The sequence below is a fragment of the Xenia sp. Carnegie-2017 genome, unplaced genomic scaffold (assembly GCF_021976095.1).
Source record: "Xenia sp. Carnegie-2017 unplaced genomic scaffold, XeniaSp_v1 HiC_scaffold_25, whole genome shotgun sequence".
In the NCBI taxonomy this organism is placed as follows: Eukaryota; Metazoa; Cnidaria; class Anthozoa; order Malacalcyonacea; family Xeniidae; genus Xenia; species Xenia sp. Carnegie-2017.
In genome coordinates this window covers 7,371,645-7,387,248 of record NW_025813488.1, presented here as the reverse complement: position 1 = coordinate 7,387,248, position 15,604 = coordinate 7,371,645, and the positions used below count along the sequence as shown (strand labels likewise).

General features: G+C 35.6%; 4 protein-coding genes across 6 annotated transcripts; 2 read left to right on the top strand and 2 right to left on the bottom strand.

The window, feature by feature from the left end:
* Nucleotides 1-3: 3 nt before the first annotated feature.
* On the top strand, nucleotides 4-2,207 carry LOC124453297 (ribosome biogenesis protein slx9-like). Its single transcript, XM_047004085.1, has 5 exons — nucleotides 4-363; nucleotides 484-658; nucleotides 740-887; nucleotides 956-1,009; nucleotides 1,153-2,207. The coding sequence occupies exons 1-5, from the start codon at nucleotides 271-273 to the stop codon at nucleotides 1,268-1,270; spliced, it is 588 nt and encodes a 195-aa protein (XP_046860041.1). The 5' UTR covers nucleotides 4-270; the 3' UTR covers nucleotides 1,271-2,207.
* LOC124453287 (alpha-1,6-mannosylglycoprotein 6-beta-N-acetylglucosaminyltransferase A-like) lies at nucleotides 2,035-10,175 on the bottom strand. 2 transcript variants are annotated; one of them, XM_047004068.1, is made up of 20 exons: nucleotides 9,561-10,175; nucleotides 8,264-8,449; nucleotides 8,132-8,199; nucleotides 7,975-8,064; nucleotides 7,515-7,628; nucleotides 7,189-7,362; nucleotides 6,719-6,889; nucleotides 6,082-6,251; nucleotides 5,691-5,831; nucleotides 5,313-5,461; nucleotides 4,908-5,026; nucleotides 4,173-4,244; nucleotides 4,000-4,095; nucleotides 3,829-3,912; nucleotides 3,694-3,756; nucleotides 3,491-3,607; nucleotides 3,265-3,339; nucleotides 3,072-3,177; nucleotides 2,926-2,983; nucleotides 2,035-2,726 (listed from the first exon to the last, which is right to left on the bottom strand). In XM_047004068.1, exons 1-20 carry the CDS (start codon nucleotides 9,787-9,789, stop codon nucleotides 2,522-2,524), a joined length of 2,487 nt encoding a protein of 828 aa, XP_046860024.1. In that variant the 5' UTR covers nucleotides 9,790-10,175; the 3' UTR covers nucleotides 2,035-2,521. The 2 variants fall into 2 exon arrangements, with proteins under 2 accessions (XP_046860024.1, XP_046860025.1); XM_047004069.1 differs by lacking the exons at nucleotides 8,264-8,449; nucleotides 9,561-10,175 and having other exon boundaries at nucleotides 7,980-8,064; nucleotides 8,132-8,197.
* LOC124453293 (monocarboxylate transporter 10-like) lies at nucleotides 10,106-13,683 on the top strand. 2 transcript variants are annotated; one of them, XM_047004079.1, is made up of 4 exons: nucleotides 10,106-10,232; nucleotides 11,503-12,071; nucleotides 12,548-12,923; nucleotides 13,266-13,683. In XM_047004079.1, the coding sequence occupies exons 2-4, from the start codon at nucleotides 11,529-11,531 to the stop codon at nucleotides 13,478-13,480; spliced, it is 1,134 nt and encodes a 377-aa protein (XP_046860035.1). In that variant the 5' UTR covers nucleotides 10,106-10,232; nucleotides 11,503-11,528; the 3' UTR covers nucleotides 13,481-13,683. The 2 variants fall into 2 exon arrangements, with proteins under 2 accessions (XP_046860035.1, XP_046860034.1); XM_047004078.1 differs by lacking the exon at nucleotides 10,106-10,232 and adding an exon at nucleotides 10,336-10,525.
* On the bottom strand, nucleotides 13,506-15,603 carry LOC124453299 (transmembrane protein 50A-like). The gene is given in 7 exon segments (XM_047004088.1): nucleotides 13,506-13,924; nucleotides 14,302-14,362; nucleotides 14,428-14,520; nucleotides 14,657-14,724; nucleotides 15,233-15,333; nucleotides 15,405-15,481; nucleotides 15,484-15,603. Coding segments are annotated over 7 exon segments (459 nt in total). The 5' UTR covers nucleotides 15,500-15,603; the 3' UTR covers nucleotides 13,506-13,881.
* Nucleotide 15,604: the final 1 nt, after the last annotated feature.

Genomic DNA, 15,604 nt, shown 5'->3' with positions numbered 1-15,604 from the left:
ACGAATTTTGAATTGGGAGGAATTCGTTGGAAAAAGTTTGACGAACCGCTTGAGTTGATAGATTGTAATATTTGACGAATCTTCACAAAACACAAGATTGAGACGTGATTGTTTTCAGCATATTTTCACATTTCAGTACAAAGCACTATTTGCCACCATGTTTGTTGGTCAGACTGATGACATCATAGTGACGTCAGAAGCAAAATGGCTGGGTGCAAATATACTCAAACTCAAATTCATTAATGTAAAGAAAGCACATTTCTTTCAACAATGGGGAAAATACGACGAACAAGGACTAAAAGACATATCGAAGCCATCAAGAGACCTTCAAATAGCGAGAGTTGTAATTTTGACCCTAATGAAGTAATGTCACCTTTGAAGTTTTGGTGATGTGTGTGTGTGTATAAATGTGTAATAAATAAATTAGATATTATTTATTGATAGTTTCCAACTTTAATGCTAGGTAATTACTTTCATTTTTAGTCTGGACTTCCAGCATTATTTTCTATCAATAATTTGTTCCAAGTCTCATGCGATGAAACCAAGAAGGTTGAGAAACCGATGCAGGAATCATCAAATGCGAAAGTTGTTCAAAAAGAGGTTTCAACCTGCAACAAAAATGAAAAAAGAAAATCAAGACATGAAGAATTTTTGAAAAGTGTGATATGAAGCTATTAATTTATCAACAAGACTTATATAGCATTGAATGTATTTTGTGTTTGGTTTCATTAACAAATAGAGCTTGAAGCAAGCAAAGTCAAAGAGAAAAATCTCATAGCAACAAGGAAGCGAGAAAAGACAGTGATAACAGGTGATCTCAATCCATTGACGCAAGCTTTATTGGAGATCAATAAAATACCTGTTACCAAGCCAGATAAGAAAAGAAGGTTCACAATTCACCACATATTTTTACAATTTGAATCCTAATTTACCACAGATCTGTTGTTTTAATTAGGAAAAACAAAAGGAGGAAGAAAACATCAAGTCAACAGAAAAGACTCAATTCACAGTTAGTATGATTACAAAATATCCTTTAAATACTACGACTTTTATAAAAAAGCTCTCGTCTTTTACTGATATATTAAGCATTTTGAATTTTGACACTTTTTTGCATTAGGTCAACAACTCTTTCACTTTTGATGCTCACTCTAGGTTATCGGACATGGAGACATTTCAAAAAGTTCTAGACCATCCTGTCTTCAAATCCAGTCCACTTGAGACTATCAGTGAACATGTTTGTAATATGATCCAATGCGAGAAAGATGTATAGTCATCCACATTCAAATACCATGAGTAATGTTTGACAAGAACATGTCTAATGACTGTGTCCATGATATATACATTGCCTCCTCAGTTTCAGAAGGTTAGAAGAAAGTCATGGATAAACCATTATCATCATTAACTGAGGAATTTGTTTGAAATATACTAACGAAAAATGAAAACAACACGAGACACAAAAACAAGTTAAATAACAGCAAACAAGAAACAAAAAACAATTCACAAGACGATACAAAAAGAACTTTGTGGTAACATAAATATTTATATCTGGACTGATAGCTCGCTCCTTCAACAAAGTTTTGAAATCATCGCGAATAGGTATGTGCAATAAAACTATAACCATCGCTCATATAAGGAAAAGATATATCATGTTAGGAACAGCATTACAGTCGATATAAATGAAGTAAAACAAAGTATTCTTAAATCTTCATCGACGAAAATATTATGCTCCTTCGTCTCGGACTTAAACTAATGAGTGATTTGTTTACGTTACATGACGTTGAGATTGAGCAAACACTATAATGCGGGCTCATTAGTCGACACATTGGAGAAGGACAAGTATACATCATGGTATTCATTCGGTGAGAGGGGACAATGGAGATGACAACGATAGAAAATTGATTTTCCATTGCACAGGGGAGGCCTCCAGACTTTCTGGCTGTAGTAATCCATGATTTTTTCCACTCATCACAACAGTGCAACATTTCCAAAGAAAACTTTGCACTAAAAATTACCACTAAAATTTCAACCTGTGGGTAAAGATGTCATTTTCTTTATTAAGTACGATGCATACACTACATATTTACGACAAACAAACGATAGTAACGTAACTCCTATCATCGTTACACGTGGCTTGAAATTGCTTTATAAAAGCGAATAACATTGTTATCTCGCTTAATATTAATAAAACCTAAATTTCCTGGATAAATTATGATTCGAATCAGCCGTCAGCAACCATCCAAAAAGTGCAGGTACGGATGTGGAACATTACATTTTACTTTAAAATAGTAGCGAGAGACTTGCCGAGCGGAAATCGAATTCGTGTAACAAAAATTAATGCCCAACATAAAGTTTTATGGCTCTAATTAAAACTTTATTTAGGGCACTAATTTTTATTACAGGAATTACATGATCCTATCCTCGTTTCTTTAAAAGGTGGTGGGTGTATTTAAAGACCTGTGCGCAGTCGTGAGCAAGTCTTGTCGAAGCGTTTATGTTTCCAAATAACGTTGGAATTCCATTTTCAGTAGCAAGTTTTGCACAAAGCAACTTGACCTTTTCTGTACTCTCGACAAGGACATATTCGTTTCACATATTCGCTCCGCGTTGTGCAGCTGTATAGCAAAGGCTCAGCTTGTAAAACACAAATATTTTCGCTACCAACATAAGCAGGAGCAACGAGGGAATTCCGCCTCTTTCGTTGTTCCATGCTGCAGGGAAATGACGCCCTTATACAAAAGAGAGAAATACTCCGTCACGTTTTTACTTTTATCTACGAAACAGTGATGCCATTCGTGTAAGATTTTTATTATTTTGTTATTTAGGCTAAAAAGTGAATGGGCACTTTCCCTATTTCAAGAAAATTTTCGCGGGGGGCTCTACCACCCCTGCTTTCGACACACATGAAAATACTACACAAAAACTCACCTTAAAAAAAATTCTTCTTTGTTAATACTTTCAAAGTAGGCAGGTTCACACACCAGGCCTTTGTTAAAAAAAAACAGAACGTGAATAAAAAGCAAAGATCAGAATGAGTCGGAGAAACATAGCAATTTTATTGATTTGTTTTGTACCTTTTTTGAAACATGCATCCTTGCATGATTGACCAATAAGAGCCGTAATCACTATTCTTGACGTTAGCGGTGGCCATATTGTTGCAGGCTCTTTATTACAGAAGTCCTATCATATGAATGCGAGTGCAGAAATTAAGGAATCGCGATTTCTCAACCAAGAAAACTTCAAACATTTGTTTTCTACTGCGAGTACCTGGTTATGAATCAAAGCGTTCACTCGCTCAAGCATTCCCTCATGCGTAAACTCAAACGGTAAATATGGAGACGGCTGTAAAAAAAGAGTTTTTGTTGAGTATTATTTTCTCGAAAGCAGTCCAGAATCCATTTGTCGTCTGAAAATGTACCAAATGATCACACGGCAGAGCACTTTCTACAAAAAAATCAACTTGTATCAAAGTTCAACTTGTATAGAAGATCACCTGGCTGTTTATAATCTTCTCTAAAGCCTCCGTAACCGCTTCGCGATCCTCGATATCAACGGTCAACACTCGAGGTTCTCCGATGAACTCTTCAGCATAAGGATGCTGTGACGTCAACTATGATAGCAAAGAATCATAAGTTCAACAAAAGATTACAAGGCATGATTTCGAGCCAATACGAGGGGAATATTCAATTTTCATACCGCTCTGAAAGTAGGCTTTCCTTTAAAGAATGGAGTATTTTCGCGGTTCCTGGCTGTCTTAAACTAGTAAGGTTACAGTAAATGTAAGTCATTGAAAATAAAGCTGTTTTCCATAGTTAAAAGTCGTCCACTCACTTTAGGATTGATGAAAAAACATCCCTGAGCAATGGCTTCCAGTGGTGCTGGACCTTCGTATGGAAATCCCAGACCAATAAAAATCTATAAATCATCAAAACATGATTAATTATTCTTGTTATCAACAGTTTCCATGATATGTTCACTCATAAATAAAAATTCCCAAATTACAGTAGATTCTTTCAGAAGTTTAAGCAATATCGCGGAACCAACCACACCATGGTTGACAACATACTCCGGCAAATAATTTTTAACTTGCCCTAAAGGCTGCAATGGCAAAAAAACAAAAATATATTTAAAAGCTTTTCGAAAACTTCTTGGGATGACAAACACTGAGAACATACCAGACCTCCAGTGGTGGCATGGATTTCGAACTTCTCGTGAATAATGTCCAAGAATTCACGGTTCTTTAGATCCTATAAAAAATAGAACATAACAAAAAAAATTACCTTTTGCAAAGAATACTGATAACAACAACCGATGAAAGGCAAACTACTGCCAGTCAAAGAACCACTAAAAAACTTTCTAAAATGTCTTCACGGGCTATAATGGTATTCACATTTCATAATCACAACAACTACCTTTTTCATGTTTGTAAATGTAGATCGTCCAGGTTGGTATAGTCCTGAGAAGGACTGTTTTTGTTGTTGTTGACTGACGTTTCGACAACCTTAGCGGTAGTCATCTTCAGAGTCAAAATGTGGAGGGTCCAAATACTCCCGGGTTCAAACCATTTACCTTAACTACCTTTTTCATTGAGGGCACCAGTGATCAATAATCGCTAGCCTCAACTTTAACTACTACTATTGCTAATTTTCCCACAAAATTATCATTCGCTTTTTTTAATAAGTTATTTCATTTATTTTTTCAGGGAATGAACACAAAATATTTGCGTAGCAAAAGTAAAACATCCGGCTGGCATTGCAACTTCCAATTATTCTATGTTTTTTTATAACAATAAATACATTCTTGGAGGAAATATCAGATCTTGCAAAATTGTTTGGCGAAATGTTCAACAATAAAACGGTCACGCACAGGCAATGAATCAAAACATTACTTCATTCTACATCATCATCTACCTTCCACATAGAATAATGCTTTCCGTAAGTGAGCGAGATTTTCGTCTTGCTCACAGATTCTGGAACATTATCCTTACTGTCAACGATAAATCCAAGAAACGTGTTGTCGGGACTATGAGCTGAAAAATAGAATTTCAGTGTTAACCATGACCAATCATTCACTTGGTCATCAAAAATTTATAGTAATAAACAGAAGTTCACATGAATGTTGGATACAATTTTTTTGTTTCAAGATTTCTCAAGTGAACTCTGAAAATGCGCAAGAGAAACGTGAAATGCATGCTCTTATAGAATATACACCAAGTAGCACAGGGATAATGAAAATCATAACTGAATACATAAATGATCTCTATAACAATAAATTAATGCATCTTTGGCACGTGGCTATGGCATGTAGCTACTTACGAAACATAGTCATATATTGCTTTAAATTCAAGTTGTTCTTTCCATACAAATTCAATCCACGAGCGGCAGGACTACCGAGCTCGGGAGACTCTCCATTATAATTGAATTGTGCTTCCGTTCCAAACGAATCGACAATACGTAATGTACACCTGGGTACAAGTAATGATATCATGCAATCACAAATATGTTAAGAGTTGACAATATTTAAGAAATACTAACTGCAGCTAAACTTCATTGGAGCTTCGAAATGAAATTCGGAAATTTGCCCACCCTATCATCATTTTAAAACTTTACGTATGAGGCAATTCATTAGATAGCTGTTGCTCGAATTTCGAGAGAGTAGAATTAAAGATTATTTAAATCTATAAATGCCCGTACCTGAGCTGATCAAGTAATTGATTTGCTTTCTTGTGAAGACGCGAGAGACCGTAATAATCAGTGAAAAACAAATCAAATTTACGTCGTCCATCCTTAGGTGGACACGATCGCTTCATTTCACCATCACTGCCAACCAAGAGACTATAAAATGAAAGAGATTACGACAGCTTGCACTAAACTCATGATAAATACATGAAGTACCACATTTAGAATGTCAAAAAAAGAACACGTGAATCCACAAAACGGAGCACAAATATGACACACTTTGAAAAGACTGGATAAATCTACTTCAACAAAAACAGGAAACACTTCTTTTTGCGTAATATATTTTCCATAATAGAAACAGGCGTTAATTCTCCCTCGTCCATATTAACAATCTAAGCAATCTTACCTTAGCATTTCAGAATGTTCAACTGTGACGTAAATATCATGTCCCAGGGTGTACAAGGATGCAATGATATCGCCCCATTGAACCAACTCACCCAATGGACCACCTTTATCAGCTGTCTGAGCGAAATGTAAACGCGTCTCTTCAGCAAGAACTCCAATATGAATGAGAATCTTAACACGTAAGATATAATAAGAATGAGCGTTAAAGCAATGACAGTGTTTTATATTTGTTCATGCAATATGATGCTACAAAACCAACATATATACGCAGGCTTGTTGTAACTGCTGATAATGGAGTCAGTGGCGAATCGCAAACACAAAATACTTTAAGTTAAGTTCAACATTGTTGGTTGGACAAAGAATATTTACATACGAACTTAATTATCACCAGTAACGTATTCTGAAGTACACGTTGGATCCCCTACTGAACTTAGTCCCGATAGGCAATGGCATAAATAAGAATCAGATTTCACTCATTTCTCACACAATGTTGCAAGCTATAAGACGTAGTCACGATGCAGATTTACTCCCGCTATGAAAATTTCATAATACCCATCAAGACTGTTTCAACTCGGGCATGCTGCTATACTGGGGCCAGCTAAAACGAGGTCTGCTAAAACAAGGCTGTGGAAGCATACCTTCATTCTTGGTTTATCAACAATGTTAACTCTCTTCTTCAACTCTCTCCTTCCTTTCTCCCAGTAACTATACATGCGCACAACACGACTCCGTATCCAATTCAATCGTGATTCAGAAATAACGTTGGTCAATTTGCCAATCAAGTGCTCGAGACTGGTTCCTCTCAAATCCTTAAATGATAATTATTCCAACTGAGCTAACTATAACGAAGGAAGAGAGTGAATAAAAATGTACAAGCACATTAGACCATTGCTCCATAAAAACTTTAGTTGTATTTATACATGCTGGTGGACACTAAACAGTAAAAACTACAACAGATGTATTCATTCTTTTGGGAAAAATTTAGCCTTGTAAAACAAGGGATCACTAATCGCTTTTTTATATTTATCTGTTGATGGAAGGTTTTGTATTTGACGTAGAAAAGTTATGTGACAAACATTGATGGTAGGTAGGTGATACAGTTACTTACAACTTTGGAAATATTTTTTTCAACCGAATTTTGAGGAGAAATATGTTTCACTCCAGGTAAACGAGGGCACCACGACTCAACCTCACTAAGATAAATCAGAAATGAACACAGAGTCCCGTTTACTCCAAAATCCGTTTCATAACAAGGATCACTCTTCCAGTGTTCCCTCATCCACTGAAGAAAATAAATCGAAAATACAATTTGAAAATACATTTGACTTTATAAAATGAAATGGAAAGTCATGGTAAAAACTAGAAGGCCACAAAGTTCTACTCAATTAACTTATTATATAACATATGTATGATCACACAAATTTATACACACACCTGCACTTTCTCTGCACAACTAGGATAGGATGAAGTTTTCTTTGGAATTGTGCAGCCATTATCAAGACTTGACCATGTATTTTGGTAGCTATTCTTGGGACAGAAATCCTCAACCTTAAGATGAACAGAAATACATCAACACATCGAAGAAGAAAAAAAACAATATGATCAAATGTTCTGTTATGTTGATTCTTTAGTTTCCCAAGTAAACTTTGTTCAATAAGCCCTGGGCTCATTTAAGTTTTTAATAGTTTAAAGGAGGGGGGGGCTAATGCATAGACTACATTAAATTTGTAAACATTACACTATTAAATATACGGGCTTATATTAGGGTGGCTTTTTCTGTGGAACTAGTAAGTTGAGTGTCCATTGCCATGGGCCATTCATGGTTCTTAGAGCTTATACACTGGGTGGGGGGTTATAGGCAGAGGTTCACAACATTTCACTAGAAAGACCAAACCTCACTGAGATATTTAAGAATCGAGCACAAAGAGCCATTCACATCATGGGCCGCATACTTCGGATGACTTTCCCAATGTTCTTCCATCCACTAAAAATGAAAATGTTAAAGAATATGGATAGTGATAAAGAAAGAACTCGTCACAAAATATCCCCACCTCAACTTTTGAAGCACAATCTGGATACTCTGGGTCATCAGGAACAAAACATTGCATAAAACTGTGGCCTGCAAACACAATAATTTTTGATAAAATGAGAAAACTTAAATGTCCATAGTAGTAAATTCATACTGTTTGTAAAGTTGCTAGCAAAACTTCTTAGTGACTGGTTAAGGGCATTCACTTTCTGAGACAGTGCAGAAATATCAATTGCACTTTGAGCAACTACATTTTCAACTTGTTTTTCCAACATCTGCAGACGATTAAGCATGTTTTCCAACAAAAGTGCTGTCGTTTGCTTTAAATCCGACACCTTATCTAGAAAGCAAATGATCAATTTTCATTTATGAGTTGTTAATAATTCATTACTTCATTTAGTAGCTATACATTCAGCAGTTTTTTGAAATGCTCAAGTCACACAACATCAACAAAAGTTGGTTCAACCCAGGTTCAAATTAATCCAGGTTAATCTTTTTTGCTTGTTGACACTACTAACCTAGGTTTAACACTGGGTTCAACACAGGTTAGTTTATGCTGTGTGATTTTGGCTATAAAATGCTTCAACATATAGCTTAAACACACATAACAACAGGAAAACTAAGCATAGTAACAATCAGTGTGCTCCTGTCTGCCAATTAAATGGTAGATCAAAAAAACCACGATAATATCATTTATTCTGAATGAGTTCATCTAATCTCATTAGTACACTATTCTGTTATTTCAACTGGTCATGTCTAAAGAGGAAGAAGCTACTTGAGGACTACTCAATTTGGGTTTGAACATGTCAAAAAGAAAATATTAATAACTAAATGTTTGTTACAAATTATATTGATGAAATTTGGCTTTTTCACATTGCCACTGTTGGTGTGAAATAACTCTTTGACGCAACATTCAAGGGTGATGGGCATAAAGCAAGTTCAACAATTTACCCCTTCTTGTAAGGTTTTCGCCGAATGTAAACAAGACAGGCAACTGTTTTTTGTTTATCTTTTCGAAACTACTTATCAGACAGTGGGCAAGAAATGCTGGTGTAAAAACCGCAAACTTCAACACACACTGAGAACTGCCGGGAAGTTTTACAGAATCTTGCAGTTTCTTCGATGTAAAGAAAACAAAACCTAGACAAACCCGGTAAATACAAGCCAGATGGACATGTACATGCTAATATTAAAAAGTCTGAACTCTGAACAGTGTTCCTGAACGCTCCCGCAAGACTAGACATGTAAACACAACGCTTAGCGGTAGGAGATGTATAAAGTTGAAACTTGCTGATTTATGATTATGATTAATGACATCATGAAATATCAACATGAAGTCAAGAATAAGCAGAAGAATGGTCGTCTTACTATGAAAGTACACATTGTATTAAGTGAAGGAAACTTGTTTAAACTCAATGTTGAAGATGTGTTATGAAAACAGAAACACAAACCCTTGAGAAGGCCAGGTGTCGATTTCTCGCTCCGGTCTTTTGCAACAGCTTTCACATACTCTTTAGACAATTCTACAATCCTCTCTCTCAAATAACCTTTGTCCAAATGTAGACGATGCAGGTCCAATTGAATTTTTGCCAAGTAAAGAATCCACAAAAACGCGAAAGGAATAAAAAACACCATCAAACGCTGAGGTTTTGGGATGCGTTTCAGAATTTTGGCGAACATTTTTTAACTTCGTCTCCAAATTGTAAGGTTGTTAAAATTTACTCATCAATAATAAGATTTCAAACACATTTGAAGAGAAGTTAAACTACAACAAATGGACGACATCGTCCTAGAAAACTTCCTAAATGTGTCCATTGCGTGGTTCATGCTCATGCCACACTCGTGCCTCGTGCCATCCACTGACTTCAATGCAAATATGTACACAGCAAAAAAGACATGTTCTTTATCAATGACATAGTCACATAGAAGAGAAGAAAAGGCAATTAACCAACAAGAACTATTAAATACTAATTTACTGTTAGAATCTCTGCAACATGCCAAACAACACTGTTAGCGTAAAATTCCGAATTGTTCAACGATAAGTGATTTTAATGCAGACACGTAGATGATACCACGTGATACCATGGAGGATGTACTGGCATCTGGTAAAAGCATATAAAAGGGTAATGATTGCATAATAATTCCTCTATGGAGCCGACAATCCCGTAGAGTAAAATGAAAAGACACTTGTGAATTCAGACACCGTTAAAACTTCAAAAAACCCCGCGCTCACGTTTCACTATGCATGAGTCACAGACATTAAACATGACTGATATAACAACAGACAGTCTATACTCATGGCTCGTGTGTGGAGCAGCATTTTGCACTCTTTTTGTGACACTTGGCATTCATTATAGTTGTGGAGTTGTGTTTGTTGCTCTTCTTGATTCGTTCAAAGAAAGTCGTGCCAAAACAGGTGTTGTAGTAGCCACTCTTGAAATGATTACTAGGAATTTAAGCGTTTGTCCTTAGTTGCATGCACATTAAATACATTTTTAAAATAATCAATCGATCTCCATTCGTACCACCTATGCTTGTCTATTGCAATGCAAAGTGTAAACGAGCAAATCTCACAAGTACACAAGACATTTAAAATAGACGACAAATTTCTTTTTGCAAACATGTTTCGGCATGCTTTATGCCATCTTCAGTGCGAAGTGAATAAATATAAGAAGTTTACATGATAATATGTTATAGTGATAAAGCGGAAGTATCGAATAGTTACGAATAATTATTTACAGTTGAATGAGGTGTTATAAAATGTTTGTGTTAGGTTTTATCAAAAAAAAACTACAAAGAATTTGCTTCTTTGAGTTTAAGGGCGAAAGTAGTGTAAGCAGTGTCTAAGATACGGAAACAGGATTGTGTGTAATTGTTTTTGCAGTGTGGTGACGAGAGTAAGGGTCTGAATATGTGTGAGTTTTTGTCCGTGGTTGTGTGTTCTTTAATACGAAATTATACACAAGACATTCTTTGTTGTTTTGGTTCCTATCCTCTCGGTAAACATTACACCCAGTGAATACACCTAATTACGATAATGGGCTATAAGTATGAAAATGATCAAATTAAGATAATTATAGTGTGGATTTTCCAAATAAACATTTTAAGGTACATTTTGGTTTAACATCCAACTTACCCTTCCTCACGACCATCATCAACATTACCCAATTTTTTAAACATACATGTCAACGTACATTTTGGCTCAACATCTAACCCACTGTTCCTAACCACGACCATTAAACCACCACTACTATCATCACCACCACCATTACCCCTATCACCTTCACCACTATACTACCAATACCACCACACTATGGTCCTGTCAAAATAGAAACATCATACCGGGCGTTTATTCCCTTAGCTAGTTTTCAACAACTTTCTTCTACTTTGCAGCATGGGTGCAATCGATCAGTCAATTTATGCTGTTCTTTTTCTGTCCGCTCTCCAGTTTCTTGACTGAACGTTACGGTGGACGGCGAGTAACGATGGCAGGTGGACTACTAATGAGCATCGGCTTGTTAACCAGCTCCTTCGCGAAGCAGTTGATGAACTTATATTTTACATACGGTGTTGTTTTTGGGTTTGGAACAGCACTGGCCTATTTACCAACACTTGTAATGGTAGGAAAGTACTTTAAAAAACGTCGTTCTCTAGCAACTGGTATTGCAACATGCGGTAGTAACTTTGGAGCATTGTCGTTATCCATTCTACAGGAAGTAATATTGAAGAAATACAATTGGAGAAATGTTTTCCGATTTAATGCCGGTTTTTCTTTGCTAGTAATCATATCTGGTGTACTATTCAAACCAATGATTCCTGTCGTATCAAGTACGACCCGACGCGAGGGTGTTGTAGGCTTGAAAAACAAACTAGGATTGCTTATGCGTAATCGATTGTTCGTCTTGTGGTGTGTAGCATCAACAGTGGCCACATTTGGCTACTTTATTCCTCATGTTCATCTGGTATGATCCTTGTTACCTCAAAAGTGATTTCTCTATACTTGTTACAAAATATCTCGGACACCACTGACACAATCATCTCAGTCATCACGCACACAATCATCTCAGTCATCGCTCACACAATCATCTCAGTCATCACTAACACAATCATCTCAGTCATCACTCACACAATCATTTCAGTCATCACTCACACAATCATCTCAGTCATCACTCACACAATCATTTCAGTCATCACTCACACAATCATTTCAGTCATCACTCACAATCATCAGTCATCACTCACAATCATCTCAGTCATCACTCACACAATCATTTCAGTCATCACTCACACAATCATACCAGTCATCACTCACACAATCATCTCAGTCATCACTCACACAATCATTTCAGTCATCAATCACACAATCATGGAAACAAGCCTTCATTAAGCACTTCTCTACCTCCATACAAACAGAACAAAAAGTTTTTTCTCTTTTCAGGTACGTTATGCACAAGATAATAACGCCAGTTTACAAAGTGCAACTTTACTATTAACTTACATGTCACTTGGCTCGGCATTAGGAAAACTTATTTACGGTCGCATTTCGGACTGTTTCCAAAATAGAACAAAAATCATCTACGTGACGTCAATGTTTGTATCTGGCCTCGCCTCAGTCCTCTTTTCCTTCGTATCGGGGTCGTACGCTGGTCTCGTATGTTATGTCTTAGTGTTTGGCTTACTAGATGGCTCATTCATTGGTCTCATGTCTATAATTACGTTCAAGTATACGGCTTCAGCGGAGCTAATGTCTTATGGCTGGGGTGTATCTCTAATGTTCATGTCTTGTTCGATGATCGTTGGCCCACCAAGTGTTGGTAAGACATTTTGATTTACTGTTTATCGTCTCTTGTTACCTGCAGTAAAGGTCTTGTCAAAAAATGTGAGTTTTCATGGCATCAAAAAGTGTCAGAAAGGGTTCACTAGAGGTGCACCACAGTTTTGATCAACAGGGAAGCACCACTAACAAACCTGCTTTTTAAGTGTGACACATTGTAGACAAAAATCAACAGCGATTTTTTTTGAAATACATTACTACAACATATACGCAAATGCATTAATATTTGCAAAAACATGTGCAAAAGTTATTGTAGTTACAATTCTTATGAAAGAGATGAAAAAATCATGGTCAATTTATACTTATTCTTATTCACTTTAAGGTTGGTTAAGAGATATCAATATTTCCTACAAAAGTCTTTTTTATATGAGTGGAGGTCCAATGATGTTAGGAGCAGTAATACTTGCTCCCACAATTTGGATGGAAAACAAAGTCGACTGTCATGAAAATAGTCAGAGTTCAATCAATGAGCCAGTTATATCCAAAAATGAGCAATGTAATCCGAAGTTTTTACTAGAAAAATCATCAACACCATGAAAAGGATAGTTTTGCATTCAAACTATTGCTGTGATAACATATTTTGATTCAATGAAAAATACATAATTTGGCTGACATAGCAGATGAATTATTCATGCCAAAAATATTGTACTTGTTAAATCTAAATACTGTTGGACGACATGAATTTGGAGAAAAATGATTCTGCTTGCAATTGCCGTCAAATAAATAATATTATTGGATAATTAAGAAATTAATTTATCACCAATAATTATTTACATTATTTTCTCAAATAAGAAACCCCTGATATATACAAAAGCATAAATATATAAAGATTTCAAAAATACATATGAAAAAATGTGCCATAATGTCATTTAGTCCATACATGTTCCATTGAATCTTCACCATCAAATGAATAAGGTTTGTATTACATTCACAACCCTCTAGAAGTCCTCTTCTGTTCGACCAAACTTGAATATAAGCCCACTGAAAATATTAGAATGAATACAACAGTTGTCCTGCTAAGAAAGATCAACTAGACCATGTTTACAACACTCTGTATGAGGCTGAAAATGGTACAAAAAAGTAATAGAGCCGGGTTGCCTTTATGCTGCACCAGACCAGATTCATTTGAAAATATCACTATTACCAAAGCAAGACAACTTACTAAATGTTGTTGAATGAAAACAAAGTCAAATTATACCATCACTTATATGCTACAGAGTAATGCAAACATAGTTCTAGATTACGCCCAAACTGCCAAATGAAAGGAAATTTTGATAGTAATTTGAACACATGGTTAACTACATTTAAAATCAAAGAGGAATGCTTTTTTTCACTATTGGTACTAGCTCAAACATTACCCGAAGAAAATAAAGGCGTTCTGTAAGAAGATGGCAACACCAGGATATGGATTGCTAACATCTACAATAAATACATATTTGGTTGTATAACTTAAATTTTTAAAAAAATCAACTTTGCAAACCCACCATGAATCACATAATCAGCAAATAAAATCCAACATGCAGCAATTAGTCCACCAAATGCCAGCAAAAACCCAATAATTAACCAAACCCTTGCACCTATAAATACAAAAACAAAGTTTGTGGTGATTTTCAAGTGGAGAAAGCATGTGAAAACAAAGTTTCTATCATCATCACGATCATATATGAGAGTTCCCTTGGTAGAACTCCAAACGTTTTTGGATAAAGTCCATACCTTTGGTACCAAGAAATCCAGTATCATACGTGTCACCTCTTACTTGAGAATTTGAGACTGAATTGATGCTATAATAAGAAAAAGTAAGCAATGGATTGGTAAATTTGGGAGAACATAAAATGCAACAGGATAAATGATGTTCATGTAAACATATCATGTGCAACAATTGAAATGTTTAATACTGTAAGAAAAAAGTTTAAGCAGCAATCACAAAAACTTTGCCTTCTCATATCATTTTCAATTATATTGAGATATATTTAATCAACTATCTACACAATTAACAAATTGTTATTTGTTGTGGCCTTCCTTATTTTCCTATATAGCTAAGTGCCCATTCTTCTTAAACATTTCTTGGTTCTTACTAAACTATCAAAAACAGACAAATATTTAAAAATTTTACTATATTCAATATCATGAGAAAGGAAAGTATTTGCACAAGTTGTTGAAAAATACTTAGCATGATCTGAAAGGCTCTTTATGAGAAAATCATTTGAAAGATAAAATTTTGTCAGTGGTCCAGCTTTGTAGAGATCAAGAGCTCAAGAAGGCAAGGAATGTGTCAAACAAATTTCTTACACAATGACAGCCAAAGATGACACCACTCCAGCAGTGTGAAATGCTGGTTCAAATTTCTCATTTGCTGCAGCATCAATCATGACCCACCACCCAATGAAAAACTATATATTTATTAAAAAAAACATTATTAGGAGCAAAACAGGAACTGCTATATTCATACTAGATTACTTACTAATCCTCCTGAAACGACTGAAGCGATTGTGTTGCGCTTATCGCCAAGATCCAGCTCGCAGGTAGGACAGTGTGCGCATCTAAACAACCACTCATTCCTTCACCAGTTTATTACAGAAAATTATTTAAAAATATTTGCAGGAAAAGAATCAAAGAAAAGAAGTACTTGATCATGAAATGTTTTGTAAATTTTGATTTCGC